At 31.5% G+C, this 12,149-nt stretch overlaps 1 protein-coding gene across 3 annotated transcripts in view; it reads right to left on the reverse strand.

Moving 5' to 3' along the window:
• Positions 1-3,752: 3,752 nt before the first annotated feature.
• Positions 3,753-12,149, reverse strand: part of LOC129989374 (sialin-like) — a 40,494-nt gene continuing 32,097 nt past the window's right edge. For all 3 annotated transcript variants that reach the window (XM_056097877.1, XM_056097875.1, XM_056097876.1), the window contains 3 exons: positions 10,694-10,849; positions 9,592-9,677; positions 3,753-4,440 (listed from right to left, as the gene is read on the reverse strand). In XM_056097877.1, the coding sequence (XP_055953852.1) occupies positions 4,288-4,440; positions 9,592-9,677; positions 10,694-10,849 (395 nt within the window). In that variant the 3' untranslated portion in view covers positions 3,753-4,287. The remainder of the gene's footprint in view (positions 4,441-9,591; positions 9,678-10,693; positions 10,850-12,149) is intronic.

Below are 12,149 nucleotides of genomic sequence, written 5' to 3' on the forward strand. Positions count from 1 at the left end.
TCGGGCTGTTCGAATGTAAGTTAAGACGATAATTACAAAACGAAGAGAGATTGATAAATAAAATTTGGTACTCAGATTTAATATTTATAGTGTAGACAACGATCAAATTTGGAGTACAAATTCATTGTCTGTTGTTCTGTACTTTCAGAAATATATAAGAGCGATAATTCAGAAACTCAGTGATTTAAATATTTCATATTTTGTATGTGATTTTGTAACTACAAGTGTAGTTTTGTGTCAAAATTTTATTTCAATCGATCGAGGAAAACGTATTTAAAACAATTCGATTTTCAGATACTATTATTAGCAGGCCAAGGATTAGTCGCCAAATAACTCACCAACGTTGACACGATAGATTCAGTAAAAATACTAAATTCACGCCAAAGATGGATATTTCGTAACGATTGTATGCCTGTGCTATGTAAAACATTCTCTGCGATAACATATTTATTACAGTATATGCGAGAAAGTTTGGGGGAGATCATCCCTATTGGTTACTGTAGGAATTTTAATGTGTAATTTTTTAAACCACGATCATATTCATTTTCTAGCATTTAGAAGGCTCATAAAAACTTTTTCAAACAATAGTCTGATTTTACTGCTGACCTCTTACATCTATTGTCACACAACAGTTTGATTATTCTTCTAGTTTTACGCGACTTTGTATTTTTTTAATACTAGTTCTGAAATTAAGACAACCAGTCTTACATTAGTCTTCATTCAAACAATTCACTTAATTGTAAATATAAGTAAACTTCAAATAAAAAGAAAATAAGAAATGTTGCTAATAAGTAAAAAAAAACTATTTTTAAAATTCTTAAGGCACATTTATTTACATTTTTACTGCACAAAATTTATCATATAAAAAAACCGTACGAAGAGAATGTATACATTGTATTCACCAAAAATGTGACCTCAAGATTTTAATGAATATATTTCTATCAGATCTTCTTACTTCCTAAAAATGCCTTTTGCGATTAGGACCAAGGTGGCCTAGGAATAAGGTGTCAGCTTTAAAAGCGGAGGGCTCAAGGTTCTGCTCCACCGAAAAAGCGCTACAAAAGAAGGTCTGCTGCACTTTAACTCCATCGGGTTCTAAACACACACACCCTCCCTCGGGTAGGGTGCAGAAGTTTAGAGAGGGAGTGCCAGCTTAGGCTTCGTCCACGTCGTCTGGTCACGATTCAAAATTCTGAGGTCCATCCCAAATTAGCCCTAGTGTTGCTTTGAAACGGAGCGTTAATATAACTGAGCTGAGCCTTTTGTAATTATCCCTGTCTAACAGTCCGTGACAACGATAATTCATAAACACAATATGTTACATGAAGCAAATTGAGGTTGTACTCAAAATCTCATAAAAATTTCAGTTAAATCCGGGACGTGATCCTTCACAGGAAGTCTGTCTGTTGGTCCTTCCGTCCTTATAAATAAATAAAAAAAATCTTATTGTTTCAATTTGAAAAGTATGATTGGAATTTAAAAAGTGTTAAAAATAAATGAACCACTAATATCCTAGGCTTATTTATTGTTAGTTTTCAGCTATTATTTAAAGCTATTTTCTATCATTTGGCTTGGGGCAGTATAGGCAGTTTCACGTTTCTTATGACAGAAAATCATAACTAAACCAAAAAGCATTCATTCATCAGTATTGATAAATTAAATTATTTTTATCAAAAGTTCATAATTAATATTGGAACATATTTACAATTTTATCTCTGCTGCTAAAAAATGGCTATTTTCGACTCGTGCCATGATGAAGAACTAGAATTTGCACTCGAAAAACTTAAATTCCTCTTTCCACCGCATTAAACCTTAATATAAAACTCTTCTCAATCTGTAGACACACTCTCATTTCTAAATCCATTTACCAAGATACATATACCCCCCCTTCTAAAGATTTAATCAAATTTTCAGATTTAATCTTAAGTTGCTCTAAAGAGAGCCTCTTCAGCTTTCAGATCAGGGGCTGCTGAAATCCTATTCCTATTAGAAGCACTTATTTCCTTTTATTACCCCCTTTTTTTCTCTCCAGTGGGTGCCAAAATCCTCGCCAATGGCTACTTTCAGAGAAGCACTTGAAGCGGATAACGGCGCCTTAAAATTTGAAGAGTTTCAACGAGACCGAAAGGAAGAAGGGACGACGATTAAATCTTCAACAGCCCACGTTTTCGCTAAGAAATTCTGGTGATGTTTGTAGACACGTATCGATCGTTGCCAGAATCAAGGTACAGATTTAATGGAAGTGATGTTTGGAAAGAGAGAGTTGATTGGTTTTCCACGGGACCTTGCTCAACGACGCCGATTATGGCAGAAGATGATATTGCTCGATTGCTTATTAGAAGTCCAATCATTCCTTTGGTGTCAGGGATGTGCCAGTGAATCGTGCAATTGAAGAGATATTGGATGAAAGGAATATTATCAGATACTGATCGAACAGATCATAAATCGTAACAGATCATAAACTGAAGAAATGTCACTGTAGGAAGTTCTAGGCCTTTTGATCATTTTGGTATCCAAATAAAAACATGTCACTTATGAATATATTTTTAATTATTTATGAATTTACCTGTTTTTAAGGGGGAATATTCGGCTTTGATATGACATAATAAACCTGTTTCTTACTTTTATCCCTAGTGCATTCCTTTTAGATGTTTCGGTATATTAAAGCAAATAATCATCAAATGTAAGTAATTGAAGCACATTGGAAGCATTAGTATAAATTTTATGTCAAGCCGTTTTTCTTCTTGAAACATAAATAAGGATTCCAAAGCTAAACTGAAGTAATGCGCTTTATACTTGGATATATATTTTTCAATTCATATGAAATCAGGATCAATTGAAAAACACAATTGCTCATTTTATATGACATCTTTTTCTTCAGCACGATATTCAGAAACTTCCAAAAGCAAAATGAAATTAGCATATGTTCCATTCGTTATGTAAATATTAATTTATTGTATTAAATCTATTTTAAGGTAACTTAAAGTTTAAACTGTCTATTCCAACCCGCTAGAAGACACATGGGAAAATCAGAATGACTGTACCACCGCAACTGCAACACTGGTGGGAACTGTGTTTGAATCCAAAGAGTCCTCACCGGCTACGGTGCAACCCATTCGTTGGGAAGTATGTTCCATCATCGATGGGCGGAGTGAGACTTCCAACTTTTTCTGTATCCACCAGAATGTCGAGAACCAATCACCTGGCCGGAATTTTCTCTTCCTCAAATATGAGGTGCCCCTCCTCAGGAGGAGTCTATTTTAAGGAAAAATAGATACAAGCATCTTTCTCTTAACAAGAATTTTTTTATTCAAAAGAAGAGCTTCTTAAGATGCTAATGCAATTGGTACCCCTCAATAGTCAAGAACTCGACGTAGAATATGTCCCTTTTATCCCCTATCTTGTTTACAATTAATTTAATTTTGAATCTGAGAATTTAAAATGTAGCAACAATGAATCGGTGTAGTTATGGTTATCATCCGTATAATCAAAGAAAGCTTTTTTATGATGATGGCGCAATGGATATATCATAATCAATCAACGATTATGCATCAACATATCTCATTTGCAATTAATCTAATTTGAGATTGATCAATTCAATTAATTTAGTTTGCAATTTAAGAATTTCGAAATTATAAAAATATAAAAATTCGAAAATAAAATAAATATGTTATCAAAATATATATATATTATAAAAATTCGAAATAATTTAAAATATGAAAATTATTAATCAATCAGTATTGTTGGTTTTAATCAATTTTTTCTTCATATTATTACTTTCTCGAATACGAAGATATAGAGGAAATTATAGCAAGTGTCGAAATAATCAATAACACAACTTTGAAAATTTGTAATATTTTAGACCTCTATAAATCACCGAATCAGAAGAAAATCGGTTATTTTTTTACTGTTTTTCTTCCAACATTCAAGCGACAAATCAAAAACGTAACGTAGATTACTGAAATTTGGCTTTTTGGTTCTTCATCCGAAATTGTAGATCCGTGTCCAAGTTTAAACCATTCCTTCGAAAGAAATCGGTATTCTTCTTGTCCAATTTCTTTCCTTTTTGAAAAGAAATCGGTTGTTCTTTTGTTTCTTATACCAGTAACGGAAATCAAAAAAAAGCGGACAGGAAAAATACCTCTTTCCTACTGCGATTTGTTTTAAAGTCTGACAATGATCTACAATTTTGTGTAAAGAAAGTGTGTATGAGGCATAATTTCAACTATCTGCATTGTAAAGGTTTTGAAGTGCCTTGTTCTGAAATGTCGGTCTTGAAAATTCTCCCTAACTCTTGATGTCATCGAGGCAATGTTTATTTTCAGATTTAGGTCCCCACGATTGTCTTTCTGCAGATCCAAAAACGTCAAAGATGACAGCTGATACAACATAAACAGCAGCTGTGATGTAAAACACAGAGTTCCAGTTTGCAACCGTCACCTGAAAAAAAAAAGAAATTTTTTTTATTTGCTAATTTTTTAATACAAAGTGAATAGGAAAAAAGGAAAGAAATCCTTTATTGAGTGTTAACTAATTTTAAACTGAAATTGTCTATAAATTATGTAACGTTTAGAATAATTTTGATATCTTATTAGAATTATAGATTAGAAGAATAATCAGTATTCTTGATTATACATCGTTCTCACAAAGTCCTTCATAATTTTAAACCCAGCGGGAATGCTTTCCCCAAAATTTCCTCGCTTACTCTCTAATAATGGTGTTATCCTAGAGAAAACCTTGCATGGCATTGACGTACAATAGTTACGAAATATTAACATTTGGCATGAATAACATCTTCACTGAGTCTATCGTGGCATCCTTGGCGAGTTATTAGGCGATTAAGTCCTGGTAAAAAGTACCCCAAAAAATTCACTTAAAGTCGCAAAATCAAGTACGAAATTTTATATATATTTAAGTTTCTGAATTATTGAATTATCGCATTCACTTTTTTTCTGAAAGTACAGACTCACAGTCAGTCAATCCCTTGTTGGATTTTACTCAACGTTTAGTAAGTGTCTATACTAAAGATGTTAAATCTGTGTACCAAAGTTTATCCATCTAGCTCTCTTCGTTTTGTAGTTATCGTGATAACTAATATTCGAACTGCTTGACAGACAGATTTTCCTCTTAACGGATTTTACTCAAAATTTGATATAAATCTACAAGTTTGGTTTTTAGCCTGTATACGAATTTGCATCCGCCAAGTTCAATGTGGTTTTGAGTTATCTTTGTCACATACAGACATATAGACAGACATTTCCTAAAAATGTGTTTTTCGAACACAGAGAGATCTGAAACGTAAAGATTTGTCAAAATATAGAGTTCTAATTTTTTTGAAGATTATTATACTTTCTCTATACTTTTTATACGAAAAATAAAAAAAGAGAAATCCTTTATTGAGAAGTATCGAATTTTAAACTGAATTTGCCTATAATTTATTTAATATTCAGAATAATTCTTGCATATAATAGGCAAGAATAATCGATGTAAAGGTCAGGATATCCTGGTTGGTAGGGTGTTAGATTCGAGTACCTTGGGTTGCGAATTCGAACCCCGTCGGCCGAAGACTTTCCGTGTGTGGTGGTGGCTGGTGCACGTATAAATCTGTCGTGGTCACAAATTCCTCCATGTCGAGAGTAATATCATTGGGGGTACTGGATCAGGGGTGATCGTTCTCTAATTCAAGTCTACGATCTGTGGATGAGTGAATGAAATGCATGAATGAAGTCCGCCTCGTAAAAAGGGTTGGGACGTGTGTGTAGCTAAGTCGTACTCTTGGCCCTAGATGGCGCTACTAAAAAAAAGACAGGAGACGCAGCCTTGGAACACAGAAATCACTGACTTCTAAAGTCAGTGGGCTTGTCTATGACAAGTGCCATTAGAAACAATAACAACTTTAAGTATATATTTGTATTATATTTGGCTTGTGTATTCGAATTCTAGATGGAATGAATCCAAAATTCGATACAGGCCTACAATTTTTCTGGCAAGATCATATGTAAAATTCCATTTATTATGCTTGTTGTGTTTTTGAATTATAGGTTTACATATACCAGGACAGATTATCTATGCCCTGACCTAATGCTTTTAAGCTTTGGTGCTGATTTATTTTTATCATCCATCTAACTTGTTATGCTTTTTTTTAATTTATCACCCGCTTATACACAAGAATAAGTAGACTGACAGACAGCTAATGCTTTGATAGTTTTAATCTGAAATTTACCCACTGTCAACAGTTATGGTTATAAAGTCATTTACCAAATTTCATTATATAGCTCCTTGTATTTTCAAATTGCAATGTCCAAACAGTTATGGAAACAAATAATCCAGAATTCGCCCATAGGTTATACGGTGAAAAATCCGAAGGTTCAATAACAGATAGTGACACTTTAATTTATACAAAAACATAAATTTATAATTTATACGAGTAACAAAATACGAGTTTTAAAAATTACAAAAAATAAATTAAAGTTATATTAATTAACATCTTCCTTTTCTCAGTTCCTTATTAAATTTGTCACATTGCACTTGCGCTTGTCAGGTTTTCTGTTGATGAAAGATAGGTTTTTACTTTCGCATATATGAGGCATAGAGAAAAAATTATAATTGCTAAATAAAATCGAACTTAAAATTTTGGCGGATTTCAACAACTGTGGCCTCTTTGAAAGAAAATACACACACTTATTTTGGAATTATGTCTATCTATCTTTCGACCCGTTAGTTCAAAAACGCTTTGAACTGGTTGGATAAAATTAGGTGTATGGTCTTTGTACCAAATTTATAAATATTTATAAAAACATTTGCCAAATCCATTCAGATTGATTCCTGTTCGGTTATCCGTATATGAGCTAACACGAAAACTACAAGACAGGCAGACAAAATTTGGATCACAGATTTAACATTTAAACTGTAGATAGCTGTCAAATTTTGAACCAAATCTATCAAAAGGATCCCCGTCTGTATTTCCACAGGCATGTAAACACGACAGCTCAAAACGGCAATTCAAATGAATAAAATTTGATAAGCAATTAATGACTAAAATTGCAGTTATGTGTTAAATTTTGATTTCCATCATTCGGGAAAAAATGTCTTACATGCGCATATAGTTTTCTGCAAACCACATCTCAATGATTAATCGCCAACATAAAGCACCAAGAATCATATAATAAAATGTGTAAAATACTGCATTCATGGTAAAGATCAATATTTATAATTATTATTTTTCAATACCATTCAAAGCATTCGTGGCCTTACCAAAATTCACAACTTAATGCATGGAAAGGGGGCCTAACACTTTTATTAGAGATTATGGGAGAAAGCTTTGGAGAGGGCATATCCTTTAATTAAATATGTCACTGGAAAAAAATATATACAAAGCTTGTTTCAGTTCATTAAAAAAAACTGAAATGCAATTTCCAGGAAAACTATAGGATTACTCATTAAAACCATCACGTCTTTTAAACCAATTTGAAAGAAATCTAATCGCCACCTTTTTTTCCTAACAATAGCTTCTATGACACTTCGATGTTTAATTGCCTTCTAGTGTGTTATAAATTTGCAATTTACGTATTTTGTATACACAGCTGATTAGTTCAGTTTAGTTTAGTTATATTAACGTCCCCTTGTAAAGCAACACTAGGGCTATTCTGGGACGAACCTCGTTATTTTGAACCGCGGTCATATGACGGCGACGACACCTGATCTGGCACCCCCTCTCCACGCCACACCAGCGGGAGGACGTTTGGCATGACGAATTTAACGTGCAACAGACCCCTTCACACGACGGTTCTTCAGTGAAATCGGGTTCCGAACCTGAAACCCCACGGTTCACAAGCCGAGACTTTACCACTAGGCCACCATGGCCTGTATGCACAGCTGATGACCTATTCAAATGACCCTTAAAATTCCACACCAAAAAATAAGTGGATAATGTATTTTAAAATCAGCGAGAGTGGTTCCTCCAAAACTGTCTTGCATATTTTCTAATAAAGGTGTTATCTCAGAGAAGGCTTTTCAAAGCATAATAGTTATGAAATATTAACCTTTGGCATGAATTTAGAGTTTTCGCTGAATCTATCGTGTCATCCTTGGTAAATTTTGTGGCAATTAATCTCTGGGAAGCATGCGGTTAATTGTATCCAAAAATCGAATTTCTGTTTTAGAGGCGTTTTTCCCCAAACGATTGAAACAAAACTTTATCACAAAACTACATTTGTAGTCAGAAAATCCCATACCAAATCCGATGCATTTAAATCATTGCATTTTTGAGTTATTACATTTACATTCTAAGCATAGATGTTTAACTCCTGATTGTATTTGGTTGAAAATTTGATAAATGTCTGCACTACAGATGTTAAATCTGTGTACCGAATTTTATTTATATAGGTTTCATTTTATAGTTATAGCATTCATTTATCTTCGAAAATTCGGGCAGACAAGCTTCCTCAGAATAGATTTTGCTTGAAAGTGGATAAAGATCTTCATCAAATTTCATGTAAAGACAACGTACCAAATTTCATCAATCTGGCCTCAAAGCGTTTTTGGGGTATCTTTATCCTAGACAGATATTTTCAAAAAATGTGTTTTCGAACTCAGTGAGGTCTGGTTATTACAAAAAAATTTCTATACTTCATGCATTATAAATATTTTTTTACCAATTCATTGTACGTGCAGTGCCCTTATATCTTCAAGCGAAATAATAACGTAACATCAAAGAGCATAGCAGAAAGCATGTGTAGAGTATAGATAAAGAAAGACGTGTAGTTCAGTGGTAGATTAATCAATAATGTGAATTGACACCGACAGTTCATCCAACTAGAAATGTGTTCCGGTTGGATCCTTTAAGTCCGTCTTATTCGTAATAAAATTCTTTTTTTCTTGTTGTTTGTATTGAAATCGAGCAATTTTTAAATGTCATTCTCTCTCAAAATTCCCCATCAAAAATGCTGTTTTTAAAATCCAAAATTCTTAGCTTTCGGATATCAAATCTACATTTCATAAAATGCCGAATACATTGTTGAAACTAAATAGATGCACATAAAGTAAAACTAGGGATCAGTTCAGTTCAGTTATTTTAACGCGCCATTTTGTAGCAACACTAGGGCTATTTTGGGACGGATCTCGTAATTTTGAACCGTAGTCAGATGACGAGGACGACACCTGAGCTGGCACTCCTCCCCCTCCCCCCCTTCAAACTTCAGCATCACACCAGCGGGAAGATGTTTAGACGATGGATTTAACGTGCAAAGAAACCATGGAACACACATTTTATAAATTTAAAAATGCATTATGTGATTAATTTGAATATTGAGTTTGATAAAATCACAATATTTTTGGGGGGTATAAATAATAATTCATAAATAGAGTAATTCATAATATTCTTTATGAATTACTCTCACACTCAATCTGAATTTAATTAGAATGAATCCTCAAGTCAATATATTTAATTATAAATTTAATCCATTAAAATATTTATCAATTCATATAAATTAACCACTACGATAAGAATAATCAGAATTTAACAAGAAAATGATTATTTAATTCAATTAGATAGTAAGAAAGACAAGTAAATGTTTTTAAAAGACAACTTACCCCATTTTGTAAAAATAATCCAACGATGATAGGACCTAAAATTCCATTTACATTGGAAATAGCGTTCGTTATTCCAAAGAGAGTTCCTAAAATAATATTTTTTTAATATCTTCTTATAGCATTCGAAAAATAATATGTAAAATTGAAATTTATTTATTAATATTTAACTATGGATTTGATATAGCCCTTTCTTTAATAAAATTTTAAACATAATTCTCTCTTTTATGATTCTTTCACTTAAAAATGAAGAAATTAATTTTTCTCCTATTAAAAACAGATACATACTAGATAATTATTATTATAACATAGGAAATTTTTAATTCAAATACATTCTTTTCGAAAGAATAATATACGTATAAGAATGCGTGTATAAGAAGAAAGAAAAGAAAAAAGTTAATCAATCGAAATAATAATCAGTTCTTTCATTATAAATTGATTTTATTTTAAACCTAACTTCTAAAAATTTTATTATTTCATTTTTATCTCTTATATATCCAATTTTTATATACGAATTTAATTAGAAGTAGAATAAAATTTATCATTTTGCATTATATATGTGTATCAAATTCATCTAATAAAAATAAATGAGCACGTGTTTCTGTGTCTGTGTGTTGACACTCTGCAGACAAGACCATTTGACATAGAGCTATCAAACATGGTATGTGCCTACTGTGGATGATCATATCTGCCCTTCAAATCGATTATTTTAATTTAAAATTAGAATTTTAATCTATCAGAAATTAATCGAAATTTTATAGTTTTGTGGCAATAACTTTTGAAAATATTGCTGAATAAAATTATGATTTTTACATCATTTTAAAATTCAAAAAAAATTATCTTTTTGATGATATTTGTTCTGACAAACAAGTTATTTTTCCTGAAAATTAGATTTCAGAGGGGAAAAAATCGAATACAATAGAAAAAAAACACTAGATGCAACCAACATTCTATTTCCTTTTTTATAAATTCTGTCTATTATTTATGTTTTAGAAACTACAACTATTTTAATGCAACTATTTTAAAATGCATCTGAAATGTTTGAAATTCCTATTATTATTTATAAAGCAATTTTAAAGATTTATTAGAAAAATAACAATTTTACCTGCGAAATCAGGGCTCATGTCTATATGCGTGACATTGAAACCGGAGTATACAAACCCGTTGAGCGCAAGAGCTAATGACAAGAGACCTACTATCAAATATGGTCGACATCCAGACAATGTGATACACAACAGGCAAACTGCTGGTCCAAATAAACCTAAAAATAAATAATGTCAGTGGATCTACAAACTAATTTTCTAGAGATTTTTTTTAATTATCGTATGATTTTAATATGTTTAAATATCTTACTGTATAAAAGATATTGTTAACATCATGCCAATAGTCTTTTTCTAACCTAGAAAATTGATAATGATTTGACCGATTGTAAGTTTGCAATAAACTTTCAATCAGTCAAGTCACTTCCACATTATCAACATTAAGTCATTTCCACAAATCACTTCCACATTATCAACATTAAGTCATTTCCACAAATCACTTCCACATTATCAACATTAAGTCATTTCCACAAATCACTTCCACATTATCAACATTAAGTGGCCAGTGTAACTTCAGAATTTGCATACACTACGCCTCATTCAATTTCTGGTCATAAAGTTAAAACTAATACTTTTATTGGCTGAAATAATGATAAATATTATTATTATAACTTTTGCCTTGCTATTTTCTTCGGTAATAAGATTCTAGTTCATATATTTATTCTTTTAATATTTCTTAAATAATGCATAATTTATTTAATATCGTTCTCTGCTTATAAAAGAACAATTCATCTTTATTAACATGGATTTTTAATTTTTATTACTTCTTGAATAATGCGTGATCTATTCAGTATCATCTTTGATTGTCCTAAATCATGTTTTCTTTAACATTATTACAGTAAATCTGATTCAAATTATATTTACCCTTTCTAAGGCTTTGGGAAGTATGCTTCCCACCAAATTTATCAATCTTTGTATGAAATGATGTAGGTTGGCATCAGTTCTAACTCATTTTTTTAGAAAGACAGAAACTTAGATGCTTCAGTTCTTTATCTTACACAAAATGATGTGTCTTGGTTTGTCACTTAATTATTAATTAACCAAATTAATTAATCAAATTAAATTTATCTAATAAGCTAAATGAATCCCTTTTCTTATTCTAATTTCAAGCCTAAAAATATTTTAACATAATATGACTAGAAAAAATGGCCCTTTAAAGGGTTAATATTGTTTTTTGAATATGTTTAATTAATCTTAGTTAAATTATAAATTTTTATAAGTTAAATATGCTCATTTAATCTATGTGGACTGTTAATGTTATTAAGCTTAAGCATAAAACCCTTTAAAAAACACTGGCTTCGAATTTTCACAACCCATGATAAATTGATTTCTATCGAATTTTGAAATAAATCCATTCAGAGAAAGTCTGAATACCCTGCTGTCCAGATATAAATTAACACACGATTACAACAAAACATAAATAAGTTAAAAGTAATAGTTTTGGACGATTTAAATATTAAT

Source organism: Argiope bruennichi, chromosome 10 (assembly GCF_947563725.1).
Source record: "Argiope bruennichi chromosome 10, qqArgBrue1.1, whole genome shotgun sequence".
Classification (NCBI taxonomy): Eukaryota; Metazoa; Arthropoda; class Arachnida; order Araneae; family Araneidae; genus Argiope; species Argiope bruennichi.